This window comes from Rana temporaria, chromosome 4, assembly GCF_905171775.1.
Source record: "Rana temporaria chromosome 4, aRanTem1.1, whole genome shotgun sequence".
Classification (NCBI taxonomy): Eukaryota; Metazoa; Chordata; class Amphibia; order Anura; family Ranidae; genus Rana; species Rana temporaria.
In genome coordinates, this window is record NC_053492.1 from 209,469,997 (window position 1) to 209,495,156 (window position 25,160).

Consider the following 25,160-nt stretch of genomic DNA (forward strand, 5'->3'; position numbering starts at 1 on the left):
GATATATCTGCTTTAAGTCACAATGACTGTTAGACATTAGCTAAGGAACTGTGAACTATTCAGCTGTAAGAAGATTCTTGAAATTCTATTTTGTGGCTCTTTCTAAAAAAAGATTTTATGCTAATTAGAGAAGATTCAACAACTTTAAGTACTCGGATTTAACTTCCTGGTTGCCTAGATACTGGTACTTATGTAATATATATGTGCATATTAATAATCTAAGACAGATGCTGTCTTAAAGTGAACCAGCAAGAACTGAAGGCTGTCAATGCTCAGTTTAAAAGTAATGCTATTTCTAGACCAGAGCACACCTATTTAGCATTATACACGTGTATAGCTATAATCTGATGGGTATTGATTTATAACTGCTATTCATATTAGGTGATGGCTATAACATTTACAGAGTATAGAAAGATGCCCTTGCTGTATCAACTTAATGTTTGCCTTGCACTTTTTCTAGCATATGTGTCTACAAAAGTAGCCAAGGATCAAAAAAAGTTCGTCTGCAGCACTTTTTCACTCCAGAGAAATCTACCGTCATGAGTCTTGCCAGCGTGTCCCACACTTTATATGCAGGTCTCGTAAATGGAAGTCTTGCAATCTACACAAAGATGGAAGGTAAAATTACATTATGACTAGCTTCATATATTTTAACGTCTTAAGACTCACGAAAGCAAGGAATTTAAAATAGAAATCCAGGCATACAGCTAAATACATGGTTGATTGGACACTGCTTTCTTGGTCAGCTTTGCTCACTGGATAAAGGTGATGATGCCAATGCACAGTCAACTGTGAAGGGTGGAGGCAGATAGGTAAAGAGCTTCAAATGCATCCCAATCCCTCAGTTCTCACAAATCAATCTGCCCAAGGTTAGGCAATGGTTTACAACTGGTACAGCTCCATCACCAAAGTAAATGTTGCATATGTGTCTGCTCTGACTATAGAGAATAATGGTTCAAGTATAAATCCTATTCTATTCTTTTGGGCCTGGTTGATATCTATGTGATGCTATTTACTGTTAAATGGAACCTATATGGGCCCATTCACAGCTATGATTGTGTGGTACCGGGGTACTACTACGCATATAGAACAGTTTGATTCCTCCCAGAGGTTTGTTTATAATTTGTTGAGTAGGGAAGGTGAATCGGGATATGATATGTTTTTGAAAGCATATGTGTAACAAGGAGGATGGTAAATTTCACAAAGTTAGTTTTGCCTTTCTATATTTTGTTAGCTAAGTTACTGTAAATTACCTTGACAAAACACATTTGTTTTTTTGTGGCTGCTGGCTGCACCAGCTCTGCTGAATGTCAAGGAAGATTAATACTGGGAGTGCCTGCTTATTACATAAACATGTACAGGGTTCTGAAATTGGTGCAATATGGTCCATTGAACAACTTTGCAGTACTGTACTGTCATTTGACCACCATCTCATGTCTATAAACTACATATATTAGGAATCAGGTAAGTGCTAATTTGCACATTATCAATTCTCCTAGGATCTGTAAGACCAAAAAAACAAAATAGTTGTACTTCATTAAGTCTGTAATGTACAATGTAGTATATATGATGCAAGAGTATGCAATGTACAATATAGTGTATACTGTATATAGTGCGGGAGTCTGTAATGTACATTATAGTGTTATAGTGCAGAAGTTTGTATTGTACATTCTATTGCAGCCCTCAAAATTTACACTCGCCTGCTCGCGAGTACATTTTGAGGGCAGGCGAGTGTGGGCTGCCGTGATACCATCCCGACGATGAGAAACTTTTTTATTTTTTTTTTATCCAGCGCCGCCGCCGCGTGTGTCTATGTGCGACTCTTCCTTCTTCCTCCGATCCCCTACTGAAAGAGCGAGCGGCGAGCCTCAGCTCAGCCTGTGCCTGTCACACTGCACTGTGTGATGATGTGACGTCAGTCACGTCACTACACAATACTTTCAGTTTTAACCCCCCGGTCAGCGCGGCTCAGCGCATGCACCTGTGATGATTGCTGCCCTCATCCTGTCTCCTCTCCAGACGGCGCCGCAGCAGGCATATTCGGCGGGGGTGTTCACAGAGACAGAGTCCACCCACCGCCGCCCGGAGCCCACAAAGTGAGGTGAGGGGGGGCGTGTATTCATTGTACTGCTTGTGTGAGTGGGACTGGGAGGACAGTGTCTGGCGCCCCCCTGTGCAAGTAGGTATGATAAGGAGGGGGTGTGCAAGGTACACAGCTATTTATAGATAATATACCCACCTGCACTCTGTGCCCACCTGCATTCTTCACCCACCTGAACCCTGCCCTCTGTACCCCCCTGCACCCTGCACTCTGCACCCTGCACCTACCTGCACTCTGCACCCACTCTGCACCCTGCACTCTGTACCCACCTGAACTCTGTGCCCACCTGCATTCTTCACCCTGCACCCACCTGCACTCTGTACCCACCTGCACCCACCTGAACCCTGCCCTCTGTACCCCCCTGCACCCTGCACTGTGCACCTACCTGCACTCTGCACCCACTCTGCACCCCCCTGCACTCTGTACCCACCTACACTCTGCCCACCTGCATTCTTCACCCTGCACCCACCTGCACTCTGTACCCTGCACCCACCTGCACTCTGTAACCTGCACCCACTACCCACCTGCACCCTGCACTCTGTACCCTGCACCCACCTGAAATCTGTACCCTGCACCCACTACCCACCTGCACTCTGTACCCTGAACCCACCTGCACTCTGTACCCACCTGCACCCACCACCTACCTGCACTCTGCACCCTGCACTCACCTGAACCCTGCCCTCTGTACCCCCTGCAACCTGCACTCTGTACCTACCTGCACTCTGCACCCTTCACCTACCTGCACCTGGCACTCTGTACCCACTTGCACCTACCTGCACTTTGTACCCACCTGCACTCTGTACCCTGCACCCACCTGAACTCTGCACTCTGTATGTAGCACCCTCATGTAGCACCCTCATGGTATTCAATGACCCTGGTGGGGGGGGGGGGCGCGACGACGACGACGACGTGAGAAGCATTTAATGCCCTACTGCCTGTCCTGCTGGGGGGGGTGACACCATGTTTCACCACACCGGGTGACACCAACCCTAGTGACGCCACTGCCTGGGAGCAGGGGGGGCGAGCAAGGAGAGGAGAGTCCCTGCTGCCGCTGCTGTTTTTGCCGTCGCCGTCTGGTCCCCCCACACTATTGCAGACAACCCTTGCTGGTTAGGAGAGGAGCCGCCGCGTTGTTCAAACCGCGGGGAACATGACCGCTTTCCATTCAATAGCTGTTCCCCGCTGTACGCGTCATATACAGCCCCTCCCCCCTTGTCTGGGAAACTTTCATAGACAAATCACCTATCCCGTCCATTGGATGGGTGATCTGTCTATCAAAGTTTCCCGGACAAGGGGGAGGGGCTGTATGACGCGCACGGCGTCGGCGGGGAACGCAGCTATTGAATGGAAAGCTGTCATGTTCCCCGCGGTTTGAACAACGCGGCGGCTCCTCTCCTACCCAGCAAAGGTTGGCTACAATAGTGGTGTGGGGGGACTCTGGCTGCTACAATAGTGGTGTGGGGGGACTCTGGCGGCTGCTGCTGCAATAGTGTGGAGGGGGGGCGACTCTGGCTGCTGCAATAGTGGTGTGGGGGGACTCTGGCTGCTGCTGCAACAGTGTGGAGGGGGGACGACGACTCTGGCTGCTGCAATAGTGTGGAGGGGGGGGGCGAATCTGGCTGCTGCAATAGTGGTGTGGGGGGACTATGCCTGCTGCAATAGTGTGGAAGGGGGGGGGCGACTTTGGCTGCTGCAATAGTGGTGTGGAGGGACTCTGGCTGCTGCAATAGTGGTGTGGGGGGACTCTGGCTGCTGCTGCAATAGTGTGTAGGGGGGACGACGACTCTGGCTGCTGCAATAGTGTGGAGGGGGGGGGGCGAATCTGGCTGCTGCAATAGTGGTGTGGGGGGACTATGCCTGCTGCAATAGTGTGGAGGGGGGGGGGGCAACTTTGGCTGCTGCAATAGTGGTGTGGAGGGACTCTGGCTGCTGCTATAGTGTGGGGGGACGACGACGACTTTTGCTGCCCTGGGGACACATGCTGCATTGGTAGACATGGGCAGGCTGCATTTTTGGGCACGGATGAAGTTGTTGTTAATATTTATTTTTATAGGTTAATTCTGCATAAAACATTTAAGTGTCATTTCATGAGATTTATGAGGGTGTGTCTAGGGGTGGGATTAGGGGCGGGGCATGGTAGGGGTTGGGCGGGGCAACTAGTGGCGAGTACGCCTTGAAGCCTGGCTAGTAGCTCAGGACTTGAAATTTTGAGCCCTGTTCTATTGTATATAGTGCAAGAGTGTGGGCATACAGGAGTCCTTTTTTTCTTGTTAAGCAAGTGGATTTCAATCCCAACCCCCTCCCCCCCAGTCGTCAATCTGGCCCTCAATATAATCTCTCCCCCCAGGTCAGGCTTTCCCCCAGTATAATCCCCCCCCAAATCCCCCCCCCCCCAATCCCCCCCGTTATAATCCCCCTAGGTCAACCTGTTCCCCAGTATAATCCCCCAGGTCAGACTGGTCCCCAGTGACAACCGTCCAGCTCAGTAAGACTGACCTAGAGAATACAATTGCAATTTTTTATGTCACATGGTATTTGCGCAGAGGTTTTTCAAACACAATTTTCTTTGAAAAAATACACTTTAGTGAATTTTAATGCACAAAAACATATTATAATACCCAGTTGTTTGGTAAAATATATGAGGATGTTACTCTGAGTAAATAGATACCTAACATGTCAAGCTTTAAAATTGTGCACGCTCGTGGAACAGTGCCAAACTACGATTCCTAACAATCTGCATAGGCAATGCTTTATAATCATTTACAGATTACTATTTTAAAGTTACACAGGAGTACAAATTGATCAATCAGTACCAATTGATCATAGCACACATTGCATAGTTGCCAACATTCTCAAAAAAATTCTAGGGACACTTTTTTGTCTGTAGGTGGAGTATTATTTTAATTAGGGGCAGGTCAAATGGACATGTTTTAAACTATGCTAAATGTTTTGGCGTGGCTTAAAAGGGTGTGGTTAAATAGTCTGAGGTGAAAGAGAGATTGAGGGAGAAGGAAGAAAGGGATGGAAGGAGAGAGAGAAAGAGGGGGGGGGGAGAGAGTAAGAAAGGGAGAAAGAGGGGTGGAGGGAGAGAGAAAAAAAAAGGTAGGTAGTGAAGGAGAGAGAAAGAAGGAAAGAAATACAATATGTGTATGCCAGAAAATTAAACAAGCGGTGAATAAAGATACTCCAAACACCACAATGGCAGATCCCATCAAACTGATACAAGAGATGGTCAGAGATTGTGCAGATATGCTACAGGAGATGGTCAGAGACTGTGCAAACATGATACAGGAGACGGTCAGAGACTGCAGACATGGTACAAGAGATGGTCACGGAGTGTACAGACATGATACCAGACATAGTCAGAGACAGCAGAGATGATACCAGAAATGGTCAGAGACTGCAGGCATGTTACAAGAGATTGTGAGAGACTGCAGACATGATACAAGAGATGGTCAGAGACATATAGCAATATGTGTATGCCAGAAAGTTTAACAATCAGCAGATAAAGATTAACCAAACACCATCCCTCCAGGCAGATCCTATCAAACTGATGCAAGAGATGGTCAGAGAGTGTGTGGATATGCTACAGGAGATGGTCAGAGACTTTGCGGACATGCTACAGGAGACGATCCGAGACTGCAGACATGAAACAAGGCATGGTCAAAGACTGCGGACATGATGCTAGACATGGTCAGAGACTGCAGGCATGATACAAGAGATGGTCAGACCGCGGACATGATTCAATAGATGGTCAGAGAGTGTGCGGACATGATACAAGAGATGGTCAGAGACTGCAGACATGATACAAGAGATGGTCAGAGACTGCAGACATGATACAAGAGACTGCAGACCGACTAAAAGAGATGGGTTTAGAGATTGTGAACATGTTAGAGATGGTCAGATGCTAAGTACACTGCTGACAGCAGAGGCTTATCACACAGCCCCTGAATGTGTACAGCAGGGGTGCCCAACCTTTTGAAGAGCAAGGGCCACTTAAGCGACTTGGTAACCGGTCGTGGGCCACAATGAGTGGAGTGGGTGGATGGCAGCCACCTCTATAGAGCCCACTCTACTCTCAGCACACCAAACTCACAGGTACTAGAAGTCTTTGGCTCAGTGCAGGTAACTCACAGGTGCACTTCTTTGTACCTGTGGATCAGTTTGAGTGCAGCCCAGTAACCACTGCAGAACAGATCTGCCCATATATACCCTGTGATTTTAGTAATAAAAACGTTCCTTTAATATACAGTATTCTATCCTATTTAATTCCATCCCAGAGCAGTAGGTCGTGGGTCACATCAGAGGGCTCCGCGGGCCACATGTGTTCTCCGGGCCACTGGTGGGGCACACCTGGTGTACAATGTTCTGTGTAAGGGGGAGGGAATGCCAGTGCGTTAAGTACACTACACAGGTCAGTATTGTTTGCTCAGTACAGACACACACTTTATTTAATTGTATGTACTTTCTAAATGACATGTTTTTCTCTCTTGTCCATTTCAGATTAGCTTAGCTGTATGATGACTGTATTTGTAATGTTAAGTATCATGCCATCACATTGCCCTCCCATTTATGCCCTTCAGTGCTCTGGGAGAAAGCTGTTTTTTTCTGAGCAATGACCTATTTTCTAAGTTGTGTGTGTCTGGCTAGAGGGCATAGAAAGCAGATTACTAGGAAGTATTACACTCTTTGTGGAGGGCAGTGTTAAAATAACATCTGTTTGGGTATAAAGCTTCACTGTCGCACACAGTTTATCCAAGGAATAGTGCAAGTCTAGTGTTAAACAAATGAATGTAAATAGCTACAATTGTCATGGTCATCCTTATAGGATACACTTTTTTTTTCTCTAATATAATACCTTTTCTCTAAAAATGCATGTTATAGTACGAATTGGACTATATTGAATGTAAATAGTATCACAGTCAATGACAGTCATTGTTTGTGTTTGGGCGACATTTTTTGTATTATATATGTGAGCTGTGGAGTTTTTACAAAGGCCTATTTGTTAGATGACCTAATTCAGGTGATATTTGTCACTGGTCCTATTGGAATTGGCCTTGGTCAGCTTTCACAAATAGTTTGAAGCAAAATGAAACCACATCTTGGCTTGTTCAGGTATACATCCCGATCAGCTAGAAATGGGCCCAATACCTGATGACTTCCCAAAACATTAGCACAACCTCGGCTCACTTTTCATGTGTGTCTTGTGCTTAGGGCTATTCACACAGGTAGACGGAGGGCTGTAAAAACAAAGGGCTGAGCTGCAGTTTACCCAATTTGTCAGGTATAATTAAAATCACCATTTTATTATATGAGCCCAGAAGCTTTGTTTTGAAATACATATACCGTATTTATCGGCGTATAACGCGCACCGGCATATAACACGCACCCCAATTTCAGAGGGAAGTTTCAGGAAAAAAAACATTTTTTTAATTTTGTGGTTCATCTGCAGCCTCAATGCAGCCTAGCCTGTGCCCAAATGCAGCCTGTGCCCAAATGCAGCCTGTGCCCAAATGCAGCTTATGCCAAAAATGCAGCTTGTGCCAAAAATGCAGCCTGTGCCCAAATGCAGCCTGTGCCCAAATGCAGCCTGTGCCCAAATGCAGCCTGTGCCAAAAATGCAGCCTGTGCCCAAATGCAGCCTGTGCCCAAATGCAGCCTGTGCCCAAATGCAGCCTGTGCCCAAATGCAGCCTGTGCCTAAATGCAGCCTGTGCCCAAATACAGCCTGTGCCCAAATACAGCCTATGCAGCCTCACCTTCTCTCGTGGGAATCACCGAGCCGTCACCCGAGCCGAGCCGTCATTTCCTGTTCATTCGGCGGCAGTCACACACACACACAGTCCCGCCTCCGCCATCGGCATTGGACCAGCTTCTGTGATTGATAGAACACTGGTCCAATGCCGGTGGCGGAAGCGGGAATGTGTGTGTGACGCGTTATACGCCGATAAATACGGGTATATATAAGTATGTTGACCTATTAAACGATAAGTTCAGGCTCCCTTCAATTTTAAACATTACAAACAGATCTTATCTGGACAATTTTCAGTTCCCGCAGCACATAAACCTTTGTCAAAGCTAATGTTAAAGACTTCAGCTTTTCAGAGTGATGGAATTTGTTTTCTAGTAAGTGAAAAAGAGAGTGAAGGGGGTATTGGAAACAATCTTTAGGCTAACCACTGCGTTTATAGCCACAGCTATTTTCATTTGTTATAGGCAGAACCCAACCCAGGCTTAACATACAGTATTCATAAGAGATAGTCCAGCTATTTTGATAGATCTGAATGAACAGTCAGAAAATGAACTGCGTCTTGATGCCATTCAATTAAATAATTGTGCTCTAGAGTCCATGCAGGGATACGCAAGATCGCCTTTGCCCAGCTATACAGCATAAATAAAATATTTATCTATTTCAGGTATATACAGGTATCTCCCATAATTTGTCTAGATGATCTGACTAAACTCTACTAGAAGATGTGAACTGTATATCATTATATCTGTAGATTGTAGATTGTGTCAAGCATTAAAAAAAAAAAAATACTCATAACGAATATGTCATCATTAAAAAAAAAAACCGTGAATATCTGTTTTACAATATTTACAATAGTTCCCTTCAAAGGGATACAATGGTCTGTAGAAAAAGATAAATGCCCTGCCCTCAGAATCAATAGCACTTAAATTGTTTGCTCTATTAATAGTAGTGCCAGAGCAAGCGGCTATAAGTCACTGTAATGTCCTTTTAGAACTGTAAATGTGTTAACACAGGTAAAAATAGCATTTATTGCCTTTATTTTATAACCACACTCACTTGACAAACTGTGAAGAGGTTTAAAACCTAATTAAAATGGGCCAGTTTGGGCTCATTCAGGCGCAGTGACAAAATACCAACCATAAAAGCATTTAATAAAACAAGTCTCAAAATATCATGATATATATGCACAAAAACAGACTAATGCCACATACACACGACTGTTTTTTCCGTCGGAATAAACTCCGACGAGATTTCTCCGACGGAATTCCGCTCAAGCTGTCTTGCATACACACGGACACACCAAATTCCGACCGTCAAAAATGTGGTGACATACAGTGGGTGACTGTGATATTGTGTTTTTAGCACGACAGCATCGCGCTGATTCTCGGCGACATGGTGCCGATATCTCGCCGACATCTCGCACTCCAATTCTAGCGTCGGCATTTGGTATGCATTCCTGAGAGGGAGAACTCCACGCCAAATTTTAAATAAAAATCCGGCATGGGTTCCCCCCCACAGGAGCATACCAGGCCCTTGGGTCTGGTATGGGTTGTAGGGAGACCCCCCCTACGCCGAAAAACCGACGTAGGGGGTCCCCCTACAATCCATACCAGACCCGTATCCAAAGCACGCTACCTGGCCGGCCAGGAAGGGAGTGGGGACGAGCGAGCGCCCCCCCTCCTGAGCCATACCAGGCTGCATGCCCTCAACATGGGGGGGTCGGGTGCTCTGGGGCAGGGGGGCGCACTGCTCGGCCCCCCCACCCCAGAGCACCCTGTCCCCATGTTGATGAGGACAGGGCCCCTTCCCGACAACCCTGGCCGTTGGTTGTCGGGGTCTGCGGGCGGGAGGCTTATCGAAATCTGGGAGCCCCCTTTAATAATATGTCGTACCCCTACCCATTCACCTGCAAGCAAAGTGGTATAAACACAAATAAACAACACAGGGTATTAAAATATTTTATTAGTCTGCTCCGGAGGCCCCCCTGTCTTCTTTAGCTCTTTTAGCAGGGGAGGCTTCTTCTTCCGCTCTCCGGGGGGTCTTCTGCTCTCCGGGGGTCTTCTCCCGCTTTCCGGGGGTCTTCTCCGCTTTCCGGGGGTCTTCTCCTGCTTTCCGGGGGTCTTCTCCGCTTTCCGGGGGTCTTCTCCTGCTTTCCGGGGTTCTTCTCCGCTCTGGGGGGTCTTCTTCTATGTTCGCCGCTCTCCGCTCTTGACTCGGCGCACCCCGGTTCTTCCTCCCGCTGTCCGGTGCCTTCTCCTTCAGGGCTGGCCGCCGCTATACTAGCAGGCGGCCAGCCCGCTCTTCTGTGACGTCATCTTCTTCACTTCTCTTCTTCAGCCTTCTCCCGATGTTGACACGCCGGCTCTTCTCGCTGCAATGACGGGTGCGCGGCTTGCATCGGACTTATATAGGCCTCACAGTCCCATCATGCTCCGGTGCCTACCCACGTGGGTAGGTACCACGTGGGTAGGTACCAGAGCATGATGGGACTGTGAGGCCTATATAAGTCCGATGCAAGCCGCGCACCCGTCATTGCAGCGAGAAGAGCTGGCGTGTCAACATCGGGAGAAGGCTGAAGAAGAGAAGTGAAGATGACGACGTCACAGAAGAGCGGGCTTGGCCGCCTGCTAGTATAGCGGCGGCCAGCCCTGAAGGAGAAGGCACCGGACAGCGGGAGGCACCGGACAGCGGGAGGAAGAACCGGGGTGCGCCAAGTCGAGAGCGGCGAACATAGAAGAAGACCCCCCAGAGCGGAGAAGAACCCCGGAAAGCAGGAGAAGACCCCCAGAAAGCAGGAGAAGACCCCCCAGAGCGGAGAAGACCCCCGGAAAGCAGGAGAATACCCCCGGAAAGCGGAGAAGACCCCCGTAAAGCAGGAGAAGACCCCCGGAAAGCGGAGAAGACCCCTGGAAAGCGGGAGAAGACCCCCGGAGAACAGAAGACCCCCCCGGAGAGCGGAAGAAGAAGCCTCCCCTGCTAAAAGAGCTAAAGAAGACAGGGGGGGCCTCCGGAGCAGACTAATAAAATATTTTAATACCCTGTGTTGTTTATTTGTGTTTATACCACTTTGCTTGCAGGTGAATGGGTAGGGGTACGATGTACCCCATACTCATTCACTTAGGGTGGGGGGCCGGTATCTGGGGCCCCCTTATTAAAGGGGGCTACCAGATTCCGATAAGCCTCCCGCCCGCAGACCCCGACAACCAACGGCCAGGGTTGTCGGGAAGGGGCCCTGTCCTCATCAACATGGGGACAGGGTGCTCTGGGGTGGGGGGGCCGAGCAGTGCGCCCCCCTGCCCCAGAGCACCCGACCCCCCCATGTTGAGGGCATGCAGCCTGGTACGGCTCAGGAGGGGGGGGGGCGCTCGCTTGTCCCCACTCCCTTCCTGGCCGGCCGGGTAGCGTGCTTTGGATACGGGTCTGGTATGGATTGTAGGGGACCCCCTACGTCGGTTTTTCGGCGTAGGGGGGTCTCCCTACAACTCATACCAGACCCAAGGGCCTGGTATGCTCCTGTGGTGGGGAACCAATGCCGGATTTTTATTTAAAATTTGGCGTGGAGTTCTCCCTCTCGGGATGCATAATGCCGACGCTAGAATTGGCGGGAATCCAAGTCGGATCCCCGTCGCTTCTATGACGGCTTTGTCTCCATCGCGGCAAGCCAGCTCGGCGCTGGCTCCCGCGATGGGGCTCGCAGGTGGTCAATCTCGCCGAGAAAGGGAGCGAGATTGACACAATATCGCGGTCACCCACTGTACAACACTACGACAAGCCTAGAAAAGTGAAGTTCAATGGTTCCGAGTATGCGTCAAATTGTTTCCGAGCATGCGTGTTTTTTTCTCCATCGGAATTACATACAGACGAACGGAATTTCCGAAAAAAAGAGAACTTGTCTAAGTCTGTCTGAATTTCAGACGAAAAAAGTCAGATGGGGCATACACATGGTCGGAATATCCAATGAAAAAATTCCGTCTGACTTTTTTCATTGGAAATTCCGATCGTGTGTACGCGGCATAACAGTGAATTGCAATTCTAAGCTACTTTCAAAGTAGTAAACTATTATTAACCCTTTCCCTGCCAGGTCCATACGTCGTACGGACCTACAAAAGCGCCTGCAGGTGGCCAGGTCCAAATTTCTCTCTAGGTGGCACTGATATGCAGTGGTTGGCACTGATCGGCACTGATAGGTGGGCACTGATAGGTGGGCACTGATGGACACTGATAGGTGGCACTGATGGACACTGATGGACACTGATAGATGGCACTAATGGGCCTCACTGCTATGGAGACACTGGCAAGTATTGCTGATCGGCACTGATTGGCATCATATGTGGGAACACATTGGCATCCCTGGTGGCCATGGCTGGTATACCTGATGCTCATCAGTGGTGACCATCCTTGGTGGTCCTGGGTGGGCATCCTGGGGGGGGGGGGCTGCACTGATAATTAGCGCAGACCCCCCTGTCAGGAGAGCTCCAATAGTCTCTCTTCTTCTCGCGTCTATCAGATGCGAGTGAGGAAAAGCCGATACATGGCTCTTCCTATTTACATCGTGATCATCTGTGATCGGACACAGCTGATCACGTGGTAAAGAGTCTGTCAGAAACTCTTTACATAGATTGGAGTTGCGGTGTGTCAGACTGACACACCACAACAGCGATCGCCACGCTGCGCACCCCAGCGGGCGCGTGACGGCTTTCTATCCTGATCACGTCATGTGACGTTCTGTCAGGATAACAGAACCACTTTGCCAACGTCATATTGCTATATGGTGGGCGGCAAGTGGTTAAAAATTACAAATATTTGTTATTTATTAACTCAATACAAGTTAAGCTTTTATATTTAGTAGGAATTTTGTAAAATGTACAGTGTTTTTATCTGCTAATAATGATTTTTAACGAAAATATTGATTTCATAAACATTTGCGCAAATATCATTGTGCCCTAAACATCAGTAGCACCTTATTTGTATTCTACTGGTCATGTGCTTTCAGAAAATATATGGTTTGATGGGTCTTTAACAAACTTTAAAAGCTGTAAGGAAAAAATAAAAAAGCAAAATGGCCTGGCCACCCCACCTGAGTGTAAAAATAGAGCATATATTTATTGCAGTTAACAGGTTCAGCATCAGAGTTTGATTTTTTTTTTAAAATATACAATATTCATAATTATCCGTTGGGGTTGTATGCCGTTTATTGCATGGCACCATGCTCTAACCACATAGAAGTTGGTGCCAGCAAGTCTGTTCCAGAAGTATAATAACCATGTAGCTTGCCAATAACAGCCATCCAAGCCTAAATCTATTCCAGCTTTGTGAATGCCAGCACATACAGAATACATATGGCAAATCCAACAATAGCTTGTAAATGCAGTTGAATGCAAATGTAAAAGCCATTCATTTATTTATTTAGTTTTTTTCTGGTAGCATAGCCATTTAAAGTTTGAGTTCAGAATAGACTTTAATCATTTAGTAAATACAGTTAATAAATTCCTTTGAGATAAATTGTTGCTATCCATCAATCCTCAAATTATGGACTGAGAATACATATATAGCCTTTGGCATTTAAGCCTCATTCACACGAGCACCCACATGTATGTTAAATTAGGAGCATCGGCTATGTCCATTCCACTTGACAAGAATTGGGACTGCATGTACACGTAAATATATAACACCTGTTCATCCATATGTAGGGTAGAAATTCTAATTTTAGGTGTTTGACAAACATTATCAAAAACTTTAGATGACATAATAGCATTTGGTCAGTATTTTTTCATTTTTTGTAAAGTCTTTTTAATCACTTCAATACCAGGCACTTTTCCCCTTCCTGCCCAAGCCAAATTTCAGCTTTCAGAGCTGTCACTGTTTAAATGACAATTGCGCGGTCATGCTACACTGTACCCAAACAAATTTTTTATCATTTTGTTCCCACAAATAGAGCTGTCTTTTGGTGGTATTTGATCACCTCTGCGGTTTTTATAAGCAAATAAAAAAAGACAGAAAATTTTGAAAAAAATAAAAGTTGTGCGTTTGTTTCTGTTATAAAATGTTGTAAATAAGTACGTTTTCTCCTTCACTGATGGGCACTGATAAGGTGGCACTGACGGGCACTGATAAGGCAGCATCGATGAGTTGGTACCTATGAGCGGGCACTGACAGGCACCAACGATGGGCACTGATATGTGGCACTGATGGGCACTGGTAGGAGGGACTGATGGGTGGCACTGATATGCAACACTGATGGGCATTGATAGGCAGCACTGATGGGTGGCACTGGTGAGCACTGATGGGCACTGATAGGAGACACTTATGGGCACTGAAAGGCTGCAAAGATGGGTACTTATTGGTGGCACTGGTAGGTGGCACTGCTGGGCACTGATGGGCATTGATACTGGGCAATGATACGCGGCACTGATATGTGGCACTGATAGGCATCCCTGGTGGCACTGGCAGTGGTAGGCATTGTGGGTGGGCACTGATTGGCAGCTGCCTGGGCCTTGATTGGCAGCTGCCTGTCCACAGATTTGCATTTCCCTGGTGGTCCTGGGCGGCTTCCCTGCTAGTCCTGGGCGGGATCCGAGGGGGGGCTGTGCTAATAAACTATCAGCACAGACCCCCCCTGTCAGGAGAGCAGCCGATCGTCTCTCCTCTACTCGCGCCTGTCAGATGCTAGTGAGGAAAAGCCGATCCACGGCTTTTCCTGTTTACATCGTGATCAGCCGTGATTGGACACGGCTGATCACGTGGTAAAGAGCCTCTGTCAGACTGACACACCGCACCACCGATCGCCGCGATGAGCGCCCCCATGGGTGCGCCGTAGCTTTCAGGATAACTAAACCACCGCCTGCCCGTCATTTTGCTATAGGCCAGGCGGGAAGTGGTTAAACAATGTTTTATGTCTGTTTACAACCTTTGTGACAAAGGATTATGAGAGCACTATGGCTTATCTAAAGCAGTGGTTCCCAACCAGGGGAATGCACCAAGACATTAAGGGGTATGCAAAAACAAATAAAAAAAATTACTGCAGAAAAAAGCCTTTGCTTACCTGTGAGTGTCAACTAAATGGTGTGTGTGCGTATATATATATATATATATATATATATATATATATATATATATATATATATATATATATATATATACACATACACACATACACACACTATCTCACAAAAGTGTGTACACCCCTCACATTTTTATAAATATTTTATTATATCTATTATAACATTTCAAAATTGGGCCCAAATTGTCAATATTTTGTGTGGCCACCATTATTTTCCAGCACTGCCGTAACCCTCTTTGGCATGGCGTTCATCAGAGCTTCACAGGTTGCCACTGGAGTCCTCTTCCACTCCTCCATGACGACATCATTGAGCTGGTGGATGTTGGAGACCTTGCGCTCCACCACCCTCCGTTTGAGGATGCTCGATAGGGTTTAGGTCTGGAGACATGCTTGGCCAGTCCATCTCCTTTACCCTTAGCTTCTTTAGCAAGGTAGTGGTCATCTTGGAGGTGACGGAGAAAAAAACACGCATGCTCAGAATCAAGTCGACGCATGCTCAAAAGCATTGAACTTCATTTTTCTCGGCTCGTCGTAGTGTTGTACGTCATTGCGTTTTGTACGGTCGGAATTTGGTGAGACAGTGTGTATGCAAGACAGCTTGAATGGAATTCTGTCAGAAAAATCCGTCGAGTTTATCCTGACGGAAATTCTGATCATGTGTCCAAGGCATAAGAAAATATCAGGAAAGACCTACTAGAACAGCTGAACTATATTTGGGGTTTAATCAGAGGCACTTTTAAATGATGGCAGGTGTGTACTGACTCCTATTTAACATGAGTTTGAATATGATTGCTTAATTCTGAACACAGCTACATCCCAAGTTAAAAGATAGTGGGGTAGATTCAGGAACAATTTCCGCCGGTGTAGACTGAGATGCGCGGCGTAAATGCCAATTTGCGCCGGCGTATCTCCGCGCCGTATTCAGCAAACAATATTACGCCGTAACGTAGATTTTTTTTTTTCGTTTGGACCTTTCCACGCCGGTGCGGCGTGGGCGCCCATTTACGCTGGTCTGAACTAGCGCGGCCCTGGTTTTTCTATTTTAAATATGCAAATGAGGGAGTTGGTCCGATTCAGCAAATTACGAATTGCCGGCGCAGGCTACTCCCGGTGCGTGTAACTCTGGTTTGCAGCGGAAAGTTACCCTTTATAAAGCAGGGGTAACTTTACACCAAACTTGCAGAGGTCAGCTGGAGAGCAGCTAAAGCAGCAGCGTTACAAACGACCTGAGCAACAACACTTGCTGGACAACACATAGAGGCGGTCCCCATGTTGGGAGAGGCCCTCAATAATTACAGCCCTCTCCTCTGGGCTGAAATTGGTCATCCGCCCACCTGAGGATTCCTCATCAGCCATAACTGCCCCACCACAATGCAAACCACCTAGCTTGGAAAAAAAAAGCTTCAGTACATTTGCACCTGCAGGGCGGAAGTCTGGGCTGATTCATGGACTGGGCTTTGGTAGTGGGTCGGCGGAGCTCAGGGATCACGCCGGGGCGCAGTTCTGAGCATGTGCAGATTGGGGCATTTACCCCTGGATGTCACTGAGCATGTGCGGTCTAAGATGCGCCCCGGCGTGACCCCTGCGCCACGCTCCCCGCTTCATTAGCATAGGGAGCCACCCATTTTATTCTACCCCGCCTTACGCCGCGCTACGCCGCCTTACGCCGTGTAAAATCCGCCACGCCGGGGGAAGGGAGAGGAAAAAAGTTTCTTGAATCACTAGCATGCCTCTCTGCGCTGCTCCGGCGCAGTGTAAAAAAGATGCACTGCGCCGGACCAAAGATCCGCTGATGTTCCTGAATCTGGCCCAGTGTGTACACTTCTGCAACTTCATTTTTTTTTTTTTTACCCCCCCCCCCCTAAAATATTTCAGTTAATTTTTTCATTTGAGTCGTACAGGTTTTTATAGGTTACATTAACCCTCGCTACCAGAGCCATTTTTGCGTTGTTTTTTTTTTTGCACACGTTTAAAAAATCATTTTAGGCCTGAAGATTATACAAAACCGCAAACATTATATATTTTCTGAAAGCAGACACCCTAGAGAATAAAATAGCGGTAGTTTAAATTTTTTATGTTGCATGATAATTCCCACAAAGCTCTAGGAAACACAATATTTCAGTAAAAATCACACTAACGGGCAAACAAATTCAATAAATTACCCAAACTTTTGGTAAAATATAAAAGACGAGGTTGTGCTGAGTAAATAGATACACAACATGCCAAACCTTTAATTTTTTTGCGCCCGAGAAATGGCGTCAAATTTCAGTATCCTATATCTTCTATAGGCAATGCTTCAAGTGCCCCCTACAGGTATCAGTTTAGTGTTACAGAGGAGGTCTGGTGCTAGAATTATTGCTCTCACTCCGACGTACGCAGAAATATGTAACGTGTATCGCAATTGACGTTTTCATGTAGGCTCCCGATGCATGCGCTTACATTCGTGCATGTGTATATGTGGGAATGGCCCCAAAAAAAATTAATAGGGGATTTTATGTGCTTGGGTGTGTGATGCATTTGCCTATATGTCTCAGTCTAATTCTCCCTGCTTGCCCTGTGTAATTCTGTCCTTGGCTAACAGGTTATTGACGTGCTAATGTCCCCTCACTATTTCTAAAGGTTAATTGATCTATTGTGTTGTGTGAAGGAGATCTGTGTTTAAGTGGCTTGTGTTAATTATTCTGATTGCTCCAGTGTGGTAATTATCTCTCTATATGCGGGGTCGAGCGGTCTAGTTAATGTATTCAGTACAACTAGTAATCAGCGTCCTTGATGTCATTGTCTAAAGAAAATGTGTTTTCAGCATCGGCTCCGTCGTGTCTGCCTAATCATCTGTATGGAAGCCCCAGTGTGAGGGGGGCGGAGATTTGTCATTGTAACAGTTTTGGAAATGACATATAAGCTGTGTGTTATAACATTAAACTCTGTCTTGTTCTAGCAGTAAGCCTGGACTAATGTGTGGCTTAATGGGCGATCTCAGGAATATTCCTCCTAGTGGAATATTGGGGTGATGTTCTTATGGAAGAAGGGAATCTTTGACGGGGATATCATACCGATACCGTCACAGGGTGTAACTTATTTTTTTTGCCCAAACAGTTTTATTTTTTTATTTAAGTTTATTTTTTTTCTTCACATAGGGGACATACAGTCCCCTATGTGATAATGTTTTGGTGACCTGTTCTCTTTATTGAGATATACAGGCTATAAAAGACTCTGCATATCTCTCCTGTATTTCACTGAATGTTTTGCAATGCAGATCGCATTGCAAAACATCCTACACCGGCAAAGCGAGACGGGGACACCGAAAACGTAACCCGGAAGTGACGTCAGAGACATCATGTGACAAAATCCACATCCACAAAATCCATGAGAAGAACAGCCAAGTTCAAAGCAAACGATTCTGGTAGTTACGGAGTACCAACGTGTCATAATGACGTAATTGTTTTTGAGGGCTAGTACATCATGCAAGCAGCATTTCACTGTGGTCCATATTCAAGACCAGTTTTTCTTGCCATTTACACATTTCATTTCTATACAGACCAAAGCTGCTGTTTTTATTTCAGTATAAACATTTGAAATACCGGTATATAGTAATTATTTACCCTTGTTTTGTTTACATATTGATTGATTTATTTTTGTTTTCCATTTAGATGGATCTTGGAATGTGGATTCTCCAAAGCTGATTAAATTGGGAGTTTTACCTGTTCGAAGTTTATTGGTAATGGAAGGAACTATATGGGCTGCCTCTGGAGGACACATATTCATAATTGGCAGAGAAACGTATAATATTGAAGTAGGTATACATTTAAATGCAATGCATAACAAAATTCAATGAACATGACTAAAATTATTAGGTATTATAAGATAATATATTATTTTTACCATGCAATAGGATGCTAAATATAGCCATTTTGTCTGTGACTTTTCACTTGAGAGAATTTTTTTTTTCCAGCTACTGCAATTCATATAGAACGTTAGAGTGGTTGGAATGTTTCTCCAGGCAAAAATGTAATTGGGTTTATAGATCTTTTTGTTATATGGTACATAACATGGATAATCTCTAGAGCAGAGATTACAACCAGACCAAGAATGGAAGCATTAGATTTCATCAGAGCAACAGAAATTAGTTCTCACGGATATTTTAAATTAATTAATGTGTTTCTGATAGTATTATCAGGGGGGTTTGTCCATCCAGTGGCAAAGGGAATTTTCATTCCGATATACAAAAGTGCTGTGTGCTTATGTCATAATATCAAGCAACACTGCCCGGCAGCGCAATGTAACTTTTTAGATTTAAGTTACACTGCCGCAAATTTCCTAAGTTAGGTACCGATCCACAAAACACAAAACACTTACCTGGAAATTTGCGGCGGTGTAACTCAAATCCGTCCGGCGCAAGGCGGGCCAATTCAAATGGGGCGAGTCCCATTTAAATTAGGCGCGCTCCCGCGCCGGATGTACTGCGCATGCTCCCGACGCTTTTTTCCCGACATGCATTGCGCGACGTGACGTCATTTTTTGAACGGCGCGTATCGTATTTCCGTATTGCCGTACGGCTTACGCAAACGACGTAAAATTAAAAAATTTGACGCAGGAAGGACGGCCATACTTTACACAGCAGAACGCCTGTGTAAAAGTAGGGCTGCCTCACAAAAGTGTAACTAAGCGACGGGAAACTAACGTAGCGGCGACGTAGCGAACGCGAAAAAGCTTTGAGGATCGACGTAACTCCTCATTTGCATACCCGATGCTGGATTACGACACAAACTCCCCCCAGCGGCGGCCGCGGTACTGCATCCTAAGATCCGGCAGTGTAAAACAATTACACCTGCCGGATCTTAGGAATATCTATGCGTAACTGATTCTGTGAATCAGTCGCATAGATAGAAACAGGGATACGACGGTGTATCAGTAGATACGCCGGCGTATCCCTTTTGTGGATCTGGCCCTATGTTCTGACGTTTTAAATTTGGGATTAGTAAAACTGGGGAGTGGGGTGACCAATATGAACACATCTATCTTGCGTGAACATTACTAACTTCAAAACATTATCTCATTTTAAAAAACAGTTCTCAGTCAGTCTATGATACCTTGCACAGTTTTTAATGTTTTTTCTCTAACACAATGTTACCGTTCATACATAATTATACCAAGTAGAATTTTGTCTTTTTACCATTATTACAGTCGTTTATTTTTTGCTGGCAGAATAGAAATGTTGGTTCTCCTTGTTTTACCACGTAGGCTTGCCATACACAAATAGATTTCTCTCTCCATGCTAAATATCATGGATGGAAGCATTTTCCAGCAAATTGGCCAGCAAATTTCCAGACAGAACATTTGTTGATTGAAAAAATTACGATCCTAACCATATAGTACTGAACCCAGGCAACTTATTCATATACTATGGGTTATAGATGCATACCTTTAGGTATTTGGACACTGGCAAGCTTTTGAGGACACAACACCCCCAGGGCCCCTCACCCATAAACCCTGCCACACTCTGTGAGGACCTTCTTTCCTTTCTGAAGAAAGCAGCTCAAATGCTTAAATTGTTTCTAAATATTTCTCCAATCAACCTCACAGTCTACATACAGTCTAGCGTTGTAATCAGGTACGACAGGGTCACCCTGTATGTTTAACCGTAATGCTACGTAGAGACGATCGGACATTCCGACAACAGAACCGTGGATTTTTTTACGACGGGTGTTGGCTCAAACTTGTCTTGCATACACAAGTTCACCCAAATTCTGAACATCAAGAATGCAGTGACGTACAAGACGTGCGATGAACCAAGAAAAATGAAGTTCAATAGCCAGTGTGGCTCTTCTGCTTGATTGCGAGCATGCGTGGAATTTTGTAAGTCGGAATTGTGTACACACGATCAGAATTTCCGACAACAAGTTTTGTTGTCAGAAAATTTGAGAACCAGCTCTCAAACATTTGTTGGCGTAAATTCCAACAACAAATGTCAGATAGAGCATACAGTCGTTTTTTCCGACAATAAGCTCACATCAAACATTTGTTTTCGGAAATTCAGTGTGTACGCGGGATTACTGTGTAAAATTGTATGTTTAACTGTTCCTGTGTAAAATTGGGCATTGGTAAACAGTGGGTAGTATAAACTTTTCCAACTTGGCACTAAAATCCAATCACTCAGAGCCCAGGTCTGTGACCAGATGTTACATAGTAGGTGAGGTTGAAAAAAGACAAATCCATTAAGTCCAGCCTATGTGTGTGATTATATGTAGGTTTTACATTATATATCCCTGTATGTTGTGGTCGTTCAGGTGCTTATCTAATAGTTTTTTTAAACTATTGATGTACCACTACCTATGGACTGGAATTTCACATCCTTGCCGCTCTTAAAGTAAAGAACCTTCTACGTAGTTTAAGGTTAAACCTCTTTTCTCCTCATTTTGATGAGTGGCCACGTGTCTTGTTAAACTTCTGCGAAAATGTTTTATCCCTATTGTGGGGTCCCCAGTACGATATTTGTAAATTGAAATCATATCCCCTCTCAAGCATCTCTTCTCCAGAGAGAATAAGATCAGTGCTTGCAACCTTTTCTCCTAAACTTTTATTAGCTTAGTTGCCCTTCTTTGTACTCGCTCCATTTCCAGTACATCCTTCCTGAGGACTGGTGCCCAGAACTGGACGGCATACTCTAGGTGTGGCCGAACCAGAGTCTTGTAGAGCGGTTTTATCTCTGGAGTTAATCCCCTTTTTAATGCATACCAATATTATGTTTGCTTTGCTAGCAGCAGCTTGGCATTGCATGACCATTACGAGTACTACCCATTTATCACCACCCTCTGGTTTTGCCCTTGTACTCACCCTATGGTCCATGCCAACCTTATTTTGTACAGTAAACGCTTTTGCAAAATCCAGATACACCACGTCTACGGGCTTTCCTTTATCTAGATGGCAGCTCACCTCCTCAATGAAGGTTAATAGATTAGTTTGGCAAGAATGATTCTTCGTGAATCCATGCTGATTACTGCTAATGATACAGTTCTCATTACAAAAATCTTTTATATAGTCCCTTATCATGCCCTCCAAGAGCTTGCATATTATTGTTAGGCTAACTGGTCTGTAATTCCCAGGGAAGTATTTTGGGCCCTTTTAAATATTGGTGCTACACTTTAACAGTGTTCATCCTACCCAGTGTAAAAGGAAAAAAATCTGCGCTAAACCCTATAAAACTAAATAAATAAATGAACAAGTGAACCAATGTGTTGCAAATTAATGATGATCAAGATGGTATAAAAAAACAAACATAAGTGAAGTGGTGCAGCAACTAAAAAAACTTAAATATTCAGTCCATAAAAGTGTAAAACAAAAATAGTGCGCTACCACATAAATGAGGTGAAAATGTGTTAATGAGTGAAAAACCTTAAATGAGAGCATATCTAGAAAAATATATACAATATCCTAAACAAGCAATTAGGGATCCAAAGATGATCGGAGTAGCTTCACAATTCCCGGTATCCACAATTACAACAGAATGACAACTTGTCTGCAGGTAAGATTTTCTGTTCATCAAAGAAAATAAGGCAATCACTGCCGCTTACCAAATCTGTTGGATCTCAGGTAATGGAGATCAAATAGGCATGTCAGAACACCATCAGCCAGATAGGGATCAGCATCTGAAGTTTCCAATGAAGGTGCAGATATCCTGTCCGAGCTATGCAAAACTCCTTTTTCAATGAATTTTACACATCAAATGGATATCCAAACTTGCTCACCATACCGGTATTGTTAATAGGGGCAGAAAGAGAAAGGCTTCATGGTGCAGTTTGTTTAAAAGATGTATTACTCCAAATCAGAACATAACATCAAGCTAAAAACAAAGTTCCACTCAAGAAATCAAAAAAGCACAATCACAGCACATAGCCTGACTGGCTCAAGTATGATAGCGTATAGGATAGTGACTCCACCCAATGCATTTCCCCACATAAGGATTCTTCAGGGAAAGGAGATCATATCCAGACGCCAAGCACCACACCATTTAAATACCAAAAGAGGGTGTGGACCACAAGAGAGACACAGGAAACAACAAAAAGAGTAAATGCAATTGTGTCACCGGTGTACCCCATACACAAATGCGTGCAATCGGATCCTAAAAGCAAATAATTAGGGCTCACCACATAAGGATCCAAGCTGCACATCACAAAGTTAGAAATCGGGAAATATCAATATAAAAGGTATAAAAGTTCAATGATAATATCCTGACTTTTAAAATTCAAAAAGACTATCAAAATGAGCACATATAAAAACGCCCATTAGTAGAGTCTAAATACGACAATGTATACCAAAAAATTACCATATAAGAAACAATGAATAATAAAAAATACATAAATATAAAAATGCAAAAATACATAAAAATGATATATATGTAAACAAACTATTATTACTTAATCTCCATAAATTGGAACATGAGGAATTTTTACCAGACACTAAAGGTAGAAATATTCATATATGATAATAATCTGAACATGGAAAATTCCTATCAAAATAAGGGCGTCTAATTCTTCCCTTTTAGCTTGGTCCCTTTCCTGAATTTTTTTTTATATCCGTCTTATTCCTTAAAGGGGCAAAACCTGAGGGGCCCTCAGTTGGATTATTACGGTTATCCCTCAGGGAGCCATATTCAGTAGTATAATACTTTCTACTTGTCTCATAAACGTTTTCACAATCACCCAAAGATCCATAACGATTTTGTATGGGTAGATCATATCTCCAAGTTGGTCTTGGGGGTGTCTCCATAGTACCCCCCCCCCCCCAAAGACCGATTTTGGGGAGGATCCTCATATCCTCCATGATGGTCCATATAAGGTTGCCTCCCCTAGGAATAATGATAGGTGTTACTATAATTATTATAACGTGCCGATGTCTGTCTATTTCCACCCGTATTCGGAAATCTCCCCTGTGTCCTTGGGGACTGATTAGGTGGAGGATAATAATGTTCCCTGGGAGGATTATGTGATTTGGTTACCCCAGAATCCTTTTTCTTAGGATACTGGACTTGAGGGCTACGATTACCCCCTGATCTAGGGGGCTCACCCTCCCTAGAATTTTGGGGTTCAAGCTGTGGACCGAAGTTGGCAACTGGAAGAGGCATTGGGATATTAGGCCCAGATTCCTCACTTTCCATATTGGCCACTTCAGAAACCTGTGTAGGGGTCTCTCTATATAATTCTTGCCACTTAACCGCTTGGGGACCAGCCGCCGCAGTTATACGGAGGCAGGTCGGCTCGGCTGCGCGAGATCACGTAGCTATATGTCATCTCGCGATTCAGCCAATAGGGGCGCTGTCAAAAGTGTCCGAAGTGTCCGCCATAAGGTCGCAGTATCGTTAAAAATCGCTGATCGCCGCCATTACTAGTAAAAAAAAAATATTAATAAAAAATGCCATAAAACTATGCCCTATTTTGTAGATGATATAACTTTTGCGCAAACCAATCAATAAACGCTTATTGCGATTTTTTTTTTTTCAAAATTGTCGCTCTATATTTGTTTAATAGCGCAAAAAATAAAAACCGCAGAGGTGATCAAATACCACCAAAAGAAAGCTCTATTTGTGGGAAAAAAAGAATGCAAATTTTGTTAGAGAGTCACGTCGCAGGACCGCGCAATTGTCAGTTAAAGCGACGCAGTGTCGAATCGCAAAAAGTGGCCCGGTCATTCACGGGGCTGAAGTGGTTAAAGACGTTCTGGGACTTATAGTCCTCCACGTCTCTAAGATACTTTTTGCATTTTTTTTCAAGCTGCCCAACTGTCCTCAATAAATACTTTCCATACCAAACAACGTCATCTAATTTGAATGCAGCTGGAATCCTCCATCTTGCCTACAAGACTAGTTGGTCACCTATTATGGTTACCTGCCAAAGTTTGAGCCCCTATCCTATGTCCCACACTTTCCTTTTCTGTAGGCTTGTGGGACAGGCTAGCCTCCTAAACCTAATTTTAGATCAACCCATGTTCCTCTTGTTCCGTTCTTGGAAAATCCTGCATTCACCCCGGGCCTCCTCCCCTGATTTTGGATGGTGGACAAACAAGGGGCTTTTGCGTATTGACAACTTTTATGACAACCGAGGGGTCCTCTCCCTGGAAACCCTTAAACAATTTGCCTTACCGCCAACAGAATACTGTCGATATAACTGGATAGCCCACTTTATCTCTTCACTCAAAAAGGTTTTCGACCTATCAACAACAACCCCAATGGAATACCTATGCAAACATATTGAT

At 44.8% G+C, this 25,160-nt stretch overlaps 1 protein-coding gene across 1 annotated transcript in view; it reads left to right on the forward strand.

Moving 5' to 3' along the window:
- Positions 1-25,160, forward strand: part of ARHGEF10 (Rho guanine nucleotide exchange factor 10) — a 212,574-nt gene that overhangs the window by 144,697 nt on the left and 42,717 nt on the right. The window contains exons 25-26 of the mRNA XM_040349804.1: positions 461-618; positions 18,563-18,705. Of these exons, the coding sequence (XP_040205738.1) occupies positions 461-618; positions 18,563-18,705 (301 nt within the window). The remainder of the gene's footprint in view (positions 1-460; positions 619-18,562; positions 18,706-25,160) is intronic.